This window comes from Palaemon carinicauda, chromosome 8, assembly GCF_036898095.1.
Source record: "Palaemon carinicauda isolate YSFRI2023 chromosome 8, ASM3689809v2, whole genome shotgun sequence".
Lineage (NCBI taxonomy): Eukaryota > Metazoa > Arthropoda > Malacostraca > Decapoda > Palaemonidae > Palaemon > Palaemon carinicauda.
In genome coordinates this window covers 163,453,573-163,470,921 of record NC_090732.1, presented here as the reverse complement: position 1 = coordinate 163,470,921, position 17,349 = coordinate 163,453,573, and the positions used below count along the sequence as shown (strand labels likewise).

General features: G+C 34.2%; 1 protein-coding gene across 4 annotated transcripts in view; it reads left to right on the top strand.

Moving 5' to 3' along the window:
• LOC137646092 (myosin-VIIa-like) overlaps positions 1-17,349 on the top strand; it is a 466,088-nt gene that overhangs the window by 412,284 nt on the left and 36,455 nt on the right. For 2 of the 4 annotated variants that reach the window (XM_068379282.1, XM_068379281.1), the window contains exons 17-25: positions 3,970-4,005; positions 9,610-9,835; positions 10,850-11,113; positions 11,288-11,405; positions 12,372-12,553; positions 12,702-12,894; positions 13,336-13,490; positions 13,678-13,902; positions 14,032-14,198. In XM_068379282.1, the coding sequence (XP_068235383.1) occupies positions 3,970-4,005; positions 9,610-9,835; positions 10,850-11,113; positions 11,288-11,405; positions 12,372-12,553; positions 12,702-12,894; positions 13,336-13,490; positions 13,678-13,902; positions 14,032-14,198 (1,566 nt within the window). The remainder of the gene's footprint in view (positions 1-3,969; positions 4,006-9,609; positions 9,836-10,849; positions 11,114-11,287; positions 11,406-12,371; positions 12,554-12,701; positions 12,895-13,335; positions 13,491-13,677; positions 13,903-14,031; positions 14,199-17,349) is intronic. The other 2 variants (XM_068379284.1, XM_068379283.1) reach the window with 1 other exon arrangement.

The following is a 17,349-nucleotide window of genomic DNA, read 5'->3' as shown; positions in this document are numbered from 1 at the left end:
CTTCTTGCCTTGTGGGGATCACTGGGAATCGATCCCCCCATTTCAGACCCATGCTCATTGTTCAAGTGTTCAGACTGATTCGCCAGCTGAGCTACCAGGATGACCCTAGTGGCTCCCAGATGTCCAAGAACCAAGTGGTAACCCAATCTCTTAGTACTTTAAGTTGAGGTCCTGAGAGAACAACCTCTTTGTTACTCCACCCTAGTATTCAGGAGAACCCTGTTAGTGGGCCAAGTGTTGAAGGCCAGTGTCTGGATGCCAGACCACCGTCACAGAGTACCCATGAATCCCCTGACATCTTTGTGCTTGGACTTGTGGTGGCTCTCCAATTAGTTGTGTAACCAGCCAAGTTCCCTTAGGTGATAAGATGCATCTCATCTATGGTAACATATAGATATAATTGGAATGAATGGTAGTATGATTATCTCCTCTTCCATTCTTCTGTCCCTCCTGACAGGGATAAAGCAGTCAAACATTACATGCTGGTGAGTTTCACTTCAGAGCTCCACTCTTCAAGTTTAAAGAAGTATCTCTCCCTATCATCCTTTAATGGATGGGAGGATGAATCTTATACCAATCCATTAATTTTTGCTTGATATTTGTTTCCATCTGACATATTATCAGTATTTCATCCATAGGAAAGGTGAATAGAGGTTGCCAACTGGCCTCACTTAGCTTCTCAATAAATCAAGAGTTGGTCCCTTAAAGGGAAGAAATTGAATCTTCCAATTTGGGTTACTGATGGCTTTCAACCCACCAAGCAATGAGTCTCCTAATTAAAGGTTTGTATGTCTCGTACGAGCAAATAACAAATTTTTTAAGTAATTTGTATTTTTCCTAGCCATACAAACCTGAGTCCTCGAATCAAACTTCCCTCCTCAACCACCTCCCCTAGTCCTGGGTCAGTCAAAAATGAATGCTCTCTGACTGGAGAAGAACCCCCCATCCTCACCAGTTGAATAACTACTTGTTATCCAGTTTTAACAACTGATTCCAGCTCTTGGTTAATTAATCTCCCTAATTAAGGGACTTGGGTTTGTATTACTAGGAGGAGGAGGAGGAGGGGGAATTACTGCTTGGAAGGAGAATCTCCATCCATGAGGAGTTCTGGTAAAATATTGGGAGTTCTTTCTCCTGAATGACCTCCTCTATCACTAACTTAATAAAGATAAACCAAACGCACAATTACTGGAATGCTGGTGCTTAACCAAGGCATGTATTATATTCATTAATTAAACCACGAAAGGAAGTTAAAGCCTGAATTCGGGTACTTAGTATTGTTCTTGAAAGTGATAAAATTACACGATCAGATAAGAACGATGTTACCACAGAAGCTACAATATGCAAATGGTGGTTGAGGGTTTCTTGTGACGCAAGTACGCTGGCGATAACTGGGAGGATTGTTCCCTACTAGGATGCCGTGAATGACATCACTCATAGTAGACAACTTTCAACTTCTAAAGTGCTGTGGCAAGTTCAAATGACCCTGAACTTGCAGGTATCCCATATACATGCTTAGCACCTTATATACTGGTCCTAGAGTAGGGGAAAAAGTTTTTCTTTGGTAATCAAATCATATTGGATTCCCTGTTCTAGCCTTTAACAGGAGAGTCCCATGGAGACCACATAGCACTTTTTACCCCCAAAATAAGAGTTTACTTCATCAAAACCACTTAATTTACGCTTTATGGACACTTTTTTTTTTTTTTTTACATCTCAAGTTCAATTTTGACAAGGAACCTATCTAGGGACAACTATTTTTGCCTTTACTTTGAAATGAAAAGAAAATGGAATAAAAATCTTATGATATTGTGCTTGCCCCATTTGTACCTGTCCCCAAAAATTTACCTACAAGGCACAAGATGTTTGCTTGTAAACCGATTTTACTTTGTATGCTCAAATACAGATTTTCTTGACTTACTACTGTAGGATAATGATTATAAGTATTAGGTAATAGCATGTTCATAAATAGTGATAATCAGGACAGCTTAATTAACAGTTAATCCATCATAATACATTCCAACTCGGCTTAACAACTAAATGTATGTTGTACATTTTTTTTAAAGCTTTTGTTTTATATGTTACCATATTCCCCTGGAATTATTCAGATGAACTTAGCATATTTAAACTTTTTAGATGCAGTAAATAGTTTTTCTTTAAAAAGAGAATTGTTCTTTAAAAAGAGCTCTCCTTTTACTTTATTACACCATAGAATGTAAAATTAACATTTTTGTATAGGGGTCTGATTTGTTTTATTGAAAAGAATCATATCCCAAGTTCAATTTCTCTGTTTCAAATGTAGTTTATCCATATTTGAAACTGTGTATAGAATACTTTGCGGGCAAAGGGTTGGAAATATATAGCCTGCATTCAGACCAAAATTAGGTAATGTTTTTTTTTATATAGGTTGATTTATTCCAATAAAATAAGAAAATTATATTTGTCTCGCAAGTTTTAATAGCCAGGTTATAAAAAGTAGCATTTTATTAGTACAGTACTTGATTGCATAGCCCAGTTCTCATTGGTTGCGAGAGTTTGGTGTACACTATCCTGTGGTATAAAGGAGTTACTAGTACTTCTAGGCCAAATTTTTTTTTGCTCATTCAACAAACTTCATGAATAAGAATGTATTATTCCCCCTCTCCCTCTAAGAATTGGCACTTTGAATTAAAATAAGCTACTCCAGAGTGTTATAGAATTTATATGGTACAAGTTTACTTATCAATCTGTATGGTGAGGTGAAATTAATATGTATGGTGCACATGACATTGTTAGTTCAAAGAAATATTATGAAGCTTGCTTAGTTAGTTAATGGCCTTTTTGAGATGTGTTATATTAATAACGATCTGTCAATAATTATGATGATTAATGTTATTGTGTGAATGCATGCTTGGACAATCACATGATAATCTTTAACTACAGATAAAAAAAAAGTATTTTACTGTATATTCCCACAATTTGATTCCTTTTGCTCCTATGTATATTTATTTGTAAAAAGTCAACCTTAATTTTTCACTGTGGAAATTAAAAATTTTCCTAATAGAATTTAATCTTGGGATAAAATCAGGCAAAAAGGTTGCTTTTCTGTAACATGATTTGACAGATGCCCTCAAAGAGTGGATTAATTTTTGTCTAAAGTGAAGGAACTTTTTTTATCATTCAGTTGCTTCTTTCTTATTATTTACAGTATATTTGAATTCTAAACATTGTTGATAAAAGCTACTGGAAGTGTTTGTTTAAAGGAAGAAAATTAGGGAGATATGAAAGAAGTATACTTATGGGGTCTTGAAATAGGCTTTTAATAAAAAAAAACCTGTCCCTTGTACTTTTACCTTACTAGATAAATTGTGATATAAATATATGTCAACATCTTTATTTAGGTCATGAAAATCACCACTTGGTATGATTTATGCAAATAATATTCTCCAAAGAAAATTATTGAAATTAAAAGTGTGTGAAGTACTTGTCAAAACAAAACTAAAGGAAAGGAGAGGAGAAAGTGCTTCATATTTGAACTTGTCTTTGACTGAAATCCCATATGAGCTGTTGCATGAAATACTTGAATGTAATTTTAGAAATGTAAATATATTTTCATCTGCATTAGTTTGCATCGGAAACTTTTAACACTAGATAATTTTTACTCTTTTCTGTCTTGTTCTTTGTATTTTCTCTTTCCGTATCAGGTGTGATTTAGAATAAGGTTCTGTAGTTTTTAAATTGTGGGTTAACTTTTAAGTAGTTATAAGTTGCATTTTGATAGTGATCTAATATTTTACCAGTTAGTTACTAACAACATTAATAGACAGTGAATACCCTTATCCACCAGGCTTAATTTATACCTCTCATAGTCTTAAGATGATTGATTTTATGATTTATTTTTAAGGAAACTTTTTTTAATCGTAGCCATTGCCATACAGTAATAGCTTATATTTTTTTGCTTTATGTGCTTTTATGCTTCTTTTTTTCAAGCCAACAATATGATGGTCTAGCTGCTGTGGGTGAAGGGTGAGTATGCTTACTTTCAGGTAATGTTAAGTGTGTTCATACTGGCTTAAGCATAGCACTTGCTTCCTAAATTAACAATTGTGCTTCATGTATAAAGTAGTCATTTCATCTGTTTTGTAGGGAAAGAATTTGCAAGTTATAAAAAATGTGGTAGAATTTATAGAAAGAAATAATTGAATGAGGAGGGAGAAGTCTAATTGGAAAGGGATCTCTGGTAGTGGTATCACTCGCCCCAGTTTTAATACAGACATCCTTTAGGGGTGAGCGAGCTGGATATATTCCTAGCATTCCATGCAATTTTTTTCTCTGGGATATTTAGCAGTATTTATACCTTTGAAATGGTGCTATAAGGAGCATTTCACGGAGCGACACAGGTTGAGCCCAGAAAGTATTTTTTTATCAGGATTATAAGTTATGCCCCTTCTCTCACAAATGCCTACTTACAATTGTGCTTCATTTCAATACTTCAGTTCCGAAGGATATCAAGCCCGTATCCCATATTCATTGCAGTCCTTTTATATACAGAAATGGGTGCTATTTATTTCTCACAGTTGGAACATACTTGAAGCACATGAGTCAACAGTAGACTTGAGTTTTTCATGTGTATCTGTCCATTGGTAGAGCCATAGTGATAGCAGGATAGAAATGTTTAGTATGACTTATGAGCAAAAATTTGATTTATGCAAATGCACCGTCAAAGAAGTTCATGTAATACCTGAACAAAAAGATCTGCATATAAGATAGTTGGGCTATATATGGTCAGCTTGACGATAAGATTCTTATAAGAGATATGCTAGTGTGTGCCTTTCCCAAATAATTTTGCTAGTTTTTTATGTCTTGTTCAAGAATATTCTAACTTCTTCCCTACTGATATGGATGCTGTGTCCAAAATTCCTGACACTTGGTACCATCTGAAAAAATACTATTTTTTCTCCCTTTGACCTCCTGTGATAATGAAAGATAGAAACAATTCACCAGTCTTTTCTTGGGGTCAAGATAACAAAGTTTCAAGAGTAAGCTGTAGAATTTGAGTAAATTCTATTGTCGGAGCAGAGGTAGGGTGACTCTTAGGATTTGGCAGATAATAAGAGGGGAGGAGGGAAGGTCATGAATTCCCTCTTTCTGTCTGAATTTCATCTGGATTTGAGTTTTTGGCTGAGTACACATTGCTTCTTATGGCACTAATTGGTCTAAGGCTGGATGGAACTTTATCTCCTTACTATGTACCCTCATCTTCTCTTCAAAGAGCATTGCTAATCTAATTTTATTTCCAAATCTCTTTTCATAATTGCCCACCAATCAATTTAAATTTTAAAAAGGATTGCCATTCAAAAGAAAATGTTTTATCTTCAGTATTTCCACAAAGTTTAAGATCACTCTTTTATAAGCAAGTCAAAACTGAGTCTAATTCCCGAGTGGAAAAATTACTACAGCACCTCAGTTGATGTGAGACCCCTGTACTGGTTATGATATTGTTTTCCTGTTTCACCTGATTTAAATCTCCCTATCCTTGGTGAATGCAGATTTAAGATTAATAAGATAGTCAGATTGTTGGTCTCCACTGTCAGGCATTTCACTCCTCTTTCAATTACTGTAAGCCATTAGTACTAAAATACATTATTTTATAGAGCAGAGAAACCATGCTATACAGTATCTCACTTTTAAGATAACTGTGCTAATATTGTTTCTTTGGAATCCAGTCCTGCTTTTTATACTTTTAGAATAATAAACTTGGATGTTAATTTTATATTCTCAACCTTTCTGTAATTTTTTAATTCCAAGCGGAATAATGATAAGAAAGTACAGTACCCTAGTAATGATTATACAGTACTAGAAATTTCACTCTCGCTCCCTTCATATCCTTTCTAAGCTATTACAGATGCAGTAATTTGTTTTAAACAAAGATCTCCTAGCAGTTCCAGCAAACTGTTCATATGTATCTTCCTCCTTGTTCTTTCTGTTCTGGTCTTTGCCACTTTAGGGAAAGAAGTTAGCGAAACTATGGCATTTATTTCAATATCCATTACCAATTTTTTATCATCATTAATCTTTTATAATAGAGAAGGGGTAAGACTTTTGATAGTATTTTGGCAAGTCTATAAATTTTATGGTGGGAGGAAAAATATAACATTGTATTAAAATACTTGATAAATTATTACCTTCCACTGAACCCCCATCCAATTCCTCTAATTCAATGTAAATTTATGTCCACTTAAGCAGAAAGCCTATTAAATGAAGGCAGTTGGGTTATATCACCAGTAGATGTCCACTTCTCCCCACCCATGAATTAGAAGTGTTTTAAACATATCAATATAACAAGTTTTTTAAAAGACAGCGGTTTGTTTTTTATAAGCCGTTTCTTTTAAATTTCACTTTTATCAGAGACCTGCCCATTAGTGACTGTCTTTTCTAACAATCTTTAAAGACCGTTTCTTTATCCCTATACAGTACTGTGTAGGTTCATCTTTATATATGCCCTACAGAATTACTGTGTTAATTGGTTAGGTAAGGTTAGCAGTAAAAACTAAATGTAATGATAAATTACATTTAATTACATTTTTTTATATAATTGGGAGAGTAAGGAATTTATATGTACGTATTAGATTTTGAATACTTATTTGCCTTTATTGAAATTTAGGAAGTCCTTGAAATTTTGAAGACATAGTAAATGATATCAGATTTGTTTTATCTTAGACATACATACGTACATATACCAAAGGCACTCCCCCCAATTTTGGGGGGTAGCCGACATCAACAAATGAAACTCTTTGTTGATGCCTCGTAGGATTTTTATACAGGAGAGGGGGTTCCCAGCCCCCTCGTCCCGTCCCTTTTAGTCGCCTCTTACGACACGCAGGGATAACGTTGGCGCTATTCTAATACTTTTTATAGAAATATTTTACCAGAATGGACTCGAGGGAAATTGGGAGTTTTCTACCCTTAACTTATTTTCTACCATAAAATACAATTTGAAAATTTCTTAAGTTATAATTCAGTTTGTTCCTTACACTGTACATGAAAATTTTTATGTGAGTAGATATATTGAATAGGTTTTCATGACATTTGACTGTGTTATGAGCTATTGCAATTTTGTGAGGTATTGTTTGTTCTAGTTCTGATGTGCAAATATTTTTAAGGGTCATCCTAAAAGATATTAGTAAGGAAAGTTCTTTATGGGTTTTAAGAGGATAGTGTAATAATTTACTCATATTAAGACAAGTCTTTTCAAAGGATATTACTTTGGTAAAGTTTTTAAGTAGGACCAATGAGTCATTTCCAGACTTAATAGATTGGCCTGGCTGACTTAATCTTAAGTAATAAATGAAAATTGGAACAAAGATGAATTTTCAAAAGTTGGAAAGCTTGATAGAAAGAAGCTGATGAACATCAGATAAAGGCAAAGATAGAAAGTAGTACTATAGCATTGCAGGTCCTGGGAGACCCTTCAGCACCCGTTGCACAAACCCCCACAATTGCAGTATAGATTAAAAGTTGAAAGGTTGAACAGTAAGATAGGAGAAAGGAAGGATAGTAGAAGGCTAAAAAGTGAATGCATTGGGGCGCAAGGGATGCTGCAACGATATTTGTATACTATCTATACTGTATTACTTAAAGTATAGTACACTGTTGGCACTAACCCCCCCCCCTGTATTAATATTATTATTATTATTATTACTAGCCAAGCTACAACCCTAATTGGAAAAGCCAGATGCTATAAGCCCAAAGGTTCCAACAGGAAAAAATAGCCCAGTGAGGAAAGGAAATAAATAAATGATGAGAACAAATTAACAATAAATCATTCTACAAATAGTAACAACGTCAAAACATATATGTCATATATAAACTATAAAAAGACTTATGTCAGCCTGTTCAACATAAAAACATTTGCTGCAACTTTGAACTTTTGAAGTTCTACTGATTCAACTACCCGATTAGGAAGATCATTCCACAACTTGGTCACAGCTGGAATTAAACTTCTAGAATACTGTCTAATATTGAGCCTCATGATGGATGGGGCCAGTCTTTGGAAAACCTGGAGTAATGAAACTTTATGGAAGTAAAAATTATTGGTTTTGAGCCAAATTTTTACTTAACCCATAAATCCCACTGCACATTTTTCTCAGGAACTGTCAAGATATCAAGTGAAACATGATTAATATACTATACATACAATTATTTCCAATTCTGTATCTCATTACCTTGTACAAGTATTTTGAGAACTTTCTGATATATAGTTTTACTTTAGGATTATTATTTAACTACTTAGGAGAGTAGGTTTTAGTACCAGATATTGTTACCAAATCCGCTTTGAAAATTATATCTAGGAAGGCTGTTTAGATAATTTAAAGTCAGTATGAAGTTGCAGTTTGTGACTTAATTGTATAATGCATACATATCAATTTTGCAACTAGTATTCATCATCCTTCTTCTTTTTGCCTAAATGTGACCTTAATAGGCATTTGTATTAATATCTACCTATGATTAGGATGCTTTCTGTTTTATAAATTGATGTGCTACTAAAGATTTATATGGACTATGACATATTTCCATGAGTTGGTTGTATGATATCTAAACTTGAAATATGCATCCATTTTTTTATCTTGCAATTTTATAGTGCCCTTGAGCTTTTGTATGTGTTATGCCCTTTTGAACTGTTTACCCTTAGAATGACTAATGTGCATGTTGAAATAGTGGTAGGGTGAGTTTCATGGCAGTAGATTTTTATTATGGAAAGATTAAAAAATCTATTTCCTTTGCCAGAGTTACAGCTCATATGTGTTATATACTATTTTTTCCCTTTGCTCCTTCTCCCTCTTGAACTTTAAAAGAGCTGAAGTTAACAAGTGATGGTGCACTGTACCTCCTGCTTTTGTGTCACTGGTATGAGTTTAAACGAAAAATAGTTAAACGCTTTGGAAGCAGTATCCTTTAAGGTCTAAAAATGTTTAAGTAGATCTGTTTTGTTTGCACCGAATAATGGAGGATACTTGAATAAATTGATTATGTGTATGCTCTACTCTTGTGTTTGTGTAGTAATTTTAATGAGATGATACTATTGCTAATATTGCACCAAGCTGAGTTTATAACAGTTGATTTACATACTGTACAGTATATTTATAACTAATCACAGCATAAGTTTTAAAGATGGCAATTTTTAGGTAATAATATGCATATTTTTCATGTGTCATATATGGAGTAATTCATTGATTCTGTTAGTGAGTTCACTAATTGTTAATTGGATATCTTGAAAGATTTATTGATGACAGTAAAATTGCTAGAATGGTCAACGATTTTGTGAAATAAATATTAATTAATTTCTGGGTTGCTGCCATTTTCTCAGGAAGCACATTACAAATGGCTGTCTGATTTCTTACAAAATTACAAAGGTTGTTTTTGACATGGGAAACATGTCTCAATTTGTTGCTATATGATGAAGCTATAAAGTACTAGATCAAAATATTTCAGATTATTGAAATATTTTAATATGTGGATGGAAAAAGGATTAACAAATGTCATGTTTGACAAACTTAGAGAAAAGCTAAGAGTTATTTGAAATTAGTTTATGACTAGGTTTATAATACCTGTTTTCTATGAATTTCACAGAAAAGTGGAGGAAGAGATGGCAGCTCTCACTAACATAGCTGAGACTGTGAATAACCGTCTAGCGACATCTGGGCCCTCAAATCCGGACGATGCTTCTCAAGGGTCAGGAGAAGGAGTTGACCTTGACAACCTCTTCTCTTTCCTCTCTACAATGGAATCAGAGAGGCATGTACTGGACGAGATATCAAAGCAAATGGATGAAGTTGCAGATGACCTAGAATCTGAGGTGCAGTTAATACTTGTCTAACCAAATTTTTTTTATTTTGATATACAGTGCATTTCAAGCTTTTCTTAACCCTTTTACCCCCAGGCTTTTTGGAAATTTCCAACCCTTAACCCCCAAGGGGTTACTTTTTTCCCAACACATTTTGGTGTATATTTCTTTTAAATTGCTCTAACAGCCTTAATATTTGTCATAGAGAGGTCAGGTTGGTCTCATTCTCTTGGAAAATGTCTGAATTTTCTCAAAAAATTATCAAAAATATGAAAAAAATAATTTTTATAGCATTTTTTTGCAAGGACGTACCGGTACGTCCATGGGGGTAAAGGGATGGCTTTTGTGAAACGTACCAGTACGTCCTTTGGGGGTAAAAGGGTTAATATATAAAGTAGTTGTGGGCAGCAGTGTCTAGAGTTTATATATATCTAGGAATTGTTTGCCAACTATTTTTCATGGAAGTGTAACATAAGCATTGGACATTAGTAAAATGAGAAAGGTAGATAGTTTTCTATTAATTTTATGTATGGTGTATATTTTATTGTGAAGAGACAAGACAAGCAAAGCTGTAAAATTAAACTAATTCATACAAGAAGATTGTGGTAATGGACTTGACTTTTACCAGTGAACAAACCTGGCTTTTTAGAAGAGGTTGGTTGTGTGTCAAGTAGGATGATAAGGGTGAGAAGTGTAGAGATAAATTAAAGATGTTTTTATAAAGGCTTTTGCGGGAGAAAAGATGGATCAGAGAGCATTTGATTTGAAGTGGTCTAGTCATGTTGAGATAAGGAAAGATAGGTTTTATAAAGGTGTACACACTTCAGAAGTGTTATAATAAATTATAAGAAAAGACAAAAATAATTTGGTTGATTGAGAAGAAAAAAGAAGACATATGAACCTCGGAGATTTAGAAGAACTTCAAAATGAAATATATAAATAATAGGGGTGTCATTATGCAGCCAATAAATCTTTTTCTTAGCTGTTGTATCCTGTTTACTAATTCAGGTTTTGGAATGATTTCAGATTGAAGCAATTAACCGAAGCATGGGACAAAAAAGTGAAATGCCTCATCCTCCACCACCTTCAGCTGGTGAGGCCGTTGCACCTCCACTACCACCGCCACCACCAACTTCAGATGTTCTTCCTCCACCTCCAAGTGAACAACAACTTGCATCATCTGAATCTTTCCCTCCTCCACCACCACCAGTTACCATAGAATCAAAATCTAATAGAATTTCAAATGAAGTAAAAGAAAAAACAGATGAAATTCTCCCTCCACCACCTCAGGTAAGTTTCAGAAAGTATCCAGGTCACTTTACCATGAGACTTTTTCCCATCTGTATTTGATGAGATTTTTTTTAGAAATATATACTATCAGGAAAACTAATCTTTAATACATAAACTTTATGTGTACCTCTATTAGTATTGCAAAAATAAATTACATTATTCAATTTTCTACAGGTTAATGGATTCCATGAAGAAAAGCCTAAGGAACCAATATATGAAACAATTCCTGCTGGATTGGCAAATGCACAAGCTAGACGAGAGCCCAATTATGTGTCAGGGCCTCCTCCTGCAGGTATATTCAATTATGAAACTTTTTTTTTTCCAAATTTGTTTAAACTTACATAATCACAATGTTTTCATATTTTAACATTAGATATGCTCTCAATTTCAAAGCAAAATAAATTACATATTGAATATGCTAATGAAATGTTCCAATGTCAGTAAAAATGACAAACACGGTCAATATTTTCTATTTTTATTGATTTCATGCCATTGAGAACTTAGGTCGTTTCACCGGTAGACTCTTAGCCGTGTTGCTACCATATTTAAATATACTGTAAAATGCTATGCATATAAAGATCCTCTTCTCATCATTCAGTTAACAAATCAATCAATCACCTGGGAATAAATGTTATAACTTCAAGTTTTGTACAGTTGGATCAGGAATTCCGGGCTCACCTCACTCTGAGTAAGTTCACCCTGTCACACACTTACTGTGTGGTGGGTTCCTGTTTGTAGCCCCCACCCACCACCTCTGCCATCTCTTCTTACACTAGCTGTTTGGCCACTCGCTGCACAGTAAGGTTGTTACAGGTTGATTTTCTTAGAGGAAGGTGTGCTAGTAATTCCTGTGTCCAACTGTATATACTATTGTTTCTCTTGTCCGTGAAATTCACAACAAGGAATTGATAGTTGGAAAGAAAAAGCTGATGATAAATAGGTGGTCAGAGGTTAATGAACAAAATACAGAAGAAGGGGGCAGGGATAGGGAGAAAGGAATAAAGTCAATAGTACCATTAGCAGAGGTATATGGAAAGCCTCTAAAATCTACCTCACTATAAGTTTTAGACATTAAAACTCAAAAAAGATATCGGACAGTCTACAGAGAGTATTATTGAGGGTGAGCTTAACAGTCAGGGGAATTGTATTGAAATTAGTCTGTATTCAGTTCATTCACTAATTTTTTATGAATGTTTGCTTTTAAGTGTACATAGCTAAGTGGAGAGAAATTTGGCATTTCGTTTTATATTTTTGTCAGGTCCTCCTCCAGCTCCACCAGAAGAACCAGTTGAGCTTAGAAGACCCCCTCCTGCAGAACCAGTAAATAAGGATATGACTATAGACCGTCGTCGAAGAGCTTCTGGTCAGAAGAGGCCAGCTAGATCACCGGCATCTAGAAGTCCACTTCGTAACTCACGTACCACCACAATAAGTCCTGGGGTGAGTATTATACTGTATTAATTTAGGAACTTTTCTAATACAATTTTATGGTGAATATTCTTTGTGGTTTGGATGATTACTGATATTTTATATTGGTAAATTTTATGACCAAAGCAATATGCTAGGCTTATTTGTATTCCTTCTACAGCCACGACCTAATGGACGAAGTATTCCTGCCCCTGAGGACCCTGAGCGTGTAGAGCGACGTAAACAACGAGTTGAACGTAAATTGCATGAATTAGAAGAATTGGAAGAAAACAAAGAAAATGAAAGCCAAAATCACTTTGACATGATAGAATTTGCAGAAAAGTACTTCAATAATCATGAAAGATCTCCAGAAGGTGAGAATTCTTTTTATTTTAATGTTCTATATTGATTGTTTATTCTGTAAAAAATTATTTTATGATTTTTTCATGTGTGCAGTTATGATGATTGGTATGAGATAAATAGTACAATATTACCTTTCTATCTTTAATTTAAATGCAAAACAAAATTTAATTTATTTGACACATTTAGCAAACCATATTATGGAGAATTGATAATGTTACTCCAATAGGTAAACGTGTTTGCAGTAGCTCTAGCCCTGTTGATTACTACCCAATTTCCATAACTCCCATATGTAAATATTTTTAACAGTCAAAACATCTAAATAGGTACAGTTTGGACATTTATAAATGATTAAAGGATTTGTAATGAAAAAGTTAATTTATTGTAAAAGAAATACATTATTTTATAACAGATCTGTTTATAACGACAATTACAATATTATGTTGCAAAAACAGGTACCATCATATCAACATTGACCCGGAAACGTACAACAGCAGAATATCTTCCCAAATATGAACTCATCACGTATTCTCGATCCTCGATCATTCCTACTTCTCACGTCCATTTATATGATCCAGAGAATATCAACATAGCCTGTAGTATCTTTCGGGTTAGTCTACATTGGTCATGAAGCTGCATGCATACATTTAGTTCTCATGGAATTTGAATTTTGAATTAGTACCATATTTAGATTACAGTATTGTTATTTGTACCTCTTTTTATTGTATTATTATTTAAAATGTTCACTTGTTTTAGAATAATTTGGTGTCTATCTAACTATAATCTGTTTAAAATAGGACTTATGCAAATATTGTCGAGGTGAACTAAAACCTGAACAAGAAACTGCTACTCTACAAACTATCATTGCCCATGGTCTAGAACGAGAGGAACTTAGAAATGAAATATATGTACAATGTATCAGACAAGTCACCAACAATCCAAGTACAGAATCTTTAGAAAGATTATGGCTCTTGCTATGTTTGTGTGTGGTGGCATTCCAACCAGGAAAACTACTCCATAAGGTTTGTAAAACTAATTGTTGCTGCCTTTTCTCCTGAAGTATATGTTGAAACATTTTATCATAAGTTAGAAATTGATATTGTAAATCATGATTCATATGTTCATATATTATCTTGAAGTCTTCTTTGCAGTATTTTGTGAGTTTTCTACAAAAGAACCTTGCCCTTGAAGGAAAACTTCGACAGTATGTTCAGTGGTGTCTTGAAAACTGTAAAAATACCAAGGTATCCAGCCGAAGACTTCCTCCATCTTCAGTTGAAATTGCTGCAATGAAGAAACTTGGAACTATAGTTTGCAGGTTAGTGATTAAATCAGATTGAAAATGTGGGTTAATTTTTCCGTAGAGTAATCATGTGTGCAAGGATGAAGGAAATATATTTAAAGGGTAAGCACAAAACACTTAAATTACTTTGCATTTATTGGATAGTTCTCTACGAAATGTAATCGAATTAGTTGTTTAAACCCAATTTTCATGTTAGTTTTGATTTTATTTGCAATTGTCATTCATTTTGAAAAGAAACTGAATTTTAATGAGCAGTAGTAGGCAAACAATCTAGAGCATGGGTGGGGAACCCTTGTTTGGATGAAGGCCATCTTGCAATTCCTCAATGCTCCTTAAGGCCGCATAGAATTTTGTTGGTTATTTTATCCTCCAATTTTTTTATTAGTAATCTAAAGAAAGAGTGACAGGTTTATAAAAATTTAAAGCATTACAATTTCAAATATTTGAATTAAGTACTTTTCATACAAGTAATCGGTAAATGAATTATTTTGAAAACTAAATTTTAAAATATTTCATTCAAGTTTGGGTAGTTTTCAAACTACCGTAAGTAAATGAATAATATCGAAAGCATGTCATTTTCAAATTACTTTAGTTAAGCAAATAGGTTCTTTGTATTGAAGTGATGAATAAAATAATATTAATCTTTTGGAAAAAATAGTTTATAAATATCAACAATATAACCTTTTCAAATATTTTATATTGGCAAGTAGGTACTTTTTAAACAATCACATCTCATAAAAATGCAACATCCCAGTCAAAAATTGTACAGTATCTGTTTAAACACCCTTAGCTGTTTTCATTGAAAAAATCAATTATTTGCTTTCTTAAGATGTTCAATAAATCCCTAGTTTTTAGCCATCATAGCTGGAACACCAGTGCAAAACTTATGATAATAAAGAAGTAAAATTTAGTCCTCCGTTGTAACATTGCTTATTGAAGTTGTTAAAATGTCTGTTCCTCTTGTCCTTGCGTTAAGGTTACCTAAGGGAAGCTGTTTTTCATACAATCAAAACTCATCAGTGAAAGCACAAATAAGGGATTTTGACGAAGGAAAAATCTAATTCTGGGCGAGGAACCTGTGTCGCCCAGTGAAATGCTCCTTAAAACACCATTTCAAAGGTATAAATACTGCTAAATATACCAGAGAAAAAAGTTGCATGGAATGCTAGAAATATATCCAGCTCGCTCACCCCTAAAGGGTGTCGGTATTAAAACTGGGGCGAGTGATACCACTACCAGAGATCCCTTTCCAATTAGACTTCTCCCTCCTCAAAATCCCCTGTTACTACGAGGTGTCGTTCACTACAGCTACTGGCCCCCCCACCACCACCACTACCTATCCTCCCACCATTCCTATTAGCACCCCAAGCTTGGACCAGCCTAGGGTGAGGAAAAAGGAGGGAGGGTTCACTGGGCGACACAGGTTCCTCGCCGAGAAATAGATTTTTCCTTCTGACTCATCTTAAACTAACATAGATCACAGTGAGGAGAGGGACAAAGCAGGAACTCTCGTCCATCATACGTTAAATCACTCACTCACTGCAACTAGCAGTTTTTCCTTGTCAGCTACAACAGCTGTTGCATCTGACAAGGAAAAACTGCTAGATGTATTAAGTTAGGATTCATTAAATTCAAGGAAAAATTGCTTCCATTCTCGGAGGTACATCACTGAACACAACTTTCCTATTGTCTGTGTGTACATATTTGTATGTGTACATACAGTAGAATGATTTCAAACACACAATATTCAGTGTCAAAGCAGAAATATACTACACATACTGTATATATATCAAAGGCCGTAGAAGGCCGCACTTGATGGTCCAGAAGGCCATATGCAGCCTTAAGGCCGCAGGTTCCCCATCCCTGAATTCTAGAGTATATCTGAACTTAACCAAGTTGACAGAAACTGAATGGACAAGAGACTGGCATGTCAGTTACCACTCACTGCTAGAATGTTCCTTCCTTGACTAATAGCATGTGTTTATTGAAGGGAAAGAAGAAAATGGGAAAAATATGATTTTTTTTTCATTTTACAAGTAATTGTCGATTAAACCTAGCTTCTGGAGGAGGTTAATAGAAGTAATGATGTGCTTACCCTATATGAGGTCCATTTCTATCCTTCCAGTGCTCTGTAATGCTACTGAAGGTTCATTTTATATCATATCCCATTTAAATGACTAGATAGTTTATATGAAGCAACTAGCTACTTATGGTACTCCTTTAGCTCTTTCATATACATATTAACAATACAGTACAGGCATTGCAAATTGCACATAACTAAAAATGTTTACTTTGTTGCTGACATTACCTTAATTACCCTCGAGACCTTTATTTTAAAACTGAAGTCTCGAATAACTATTTTTATTAACTAATAGAATCTGCTGATTTTTAAATGACATTAAGTTCTCTTATTGCTTAATTTTAATTCTTCCTAATCTTTATCTACAATTTTTTACCATGAACTTCTGGCAGTAATATTTTTTCTCATATGCAAAATAGGTTAATGAAGCAAGATTAACCTATTTTTCAATGTTTTATTAATATTATTATTACTAACCAACTTACAATCCTAACTGGAAAATCAGAATGGTACAAGGCCAAGGGCTGAAATTCTAGAATATATCATGATCAGTATAGTAATAACTTTAAATAGATAAGCCATATATGTATAAACTATGATATGAGACTTAATATCAACGTATTTAAGTTTTCTTGTCCTACTTATAGTTCCTGATTCTTAACTTCTCACTCCGCAAAATAAGTTTGCGGAAACTCTATCAATTAAAAGATAGATGCAAAGTGTCTAACCTTATACTCAGTTTTGTAATTGAGATTTTTCCTGTGACTATGAACAAGTCTTGATGAAAATCTTAAGTTTCTGTGTGTATATATATATGAATTGTAATGGACTGAAAATACACCCCTTTGGAACACCTGATATTACATTCCTAGTCACCATGGTGCCTATCAACAACTATATTTGGCAATCTGTTTCACCTCTAATTGCCTGCAGTTTATTATCATTCCAAAGGGTGCAAGCGGCGTCAAAAGGATCTTTCTCTTTTGTACATACATATACCAAGGCACTTCCCCCAATTTTGGGGGGTAGCCGACATCAAACAAATGAAACAGAAAATGGGACTTTTATTATTTCTTTTTGTCCTTT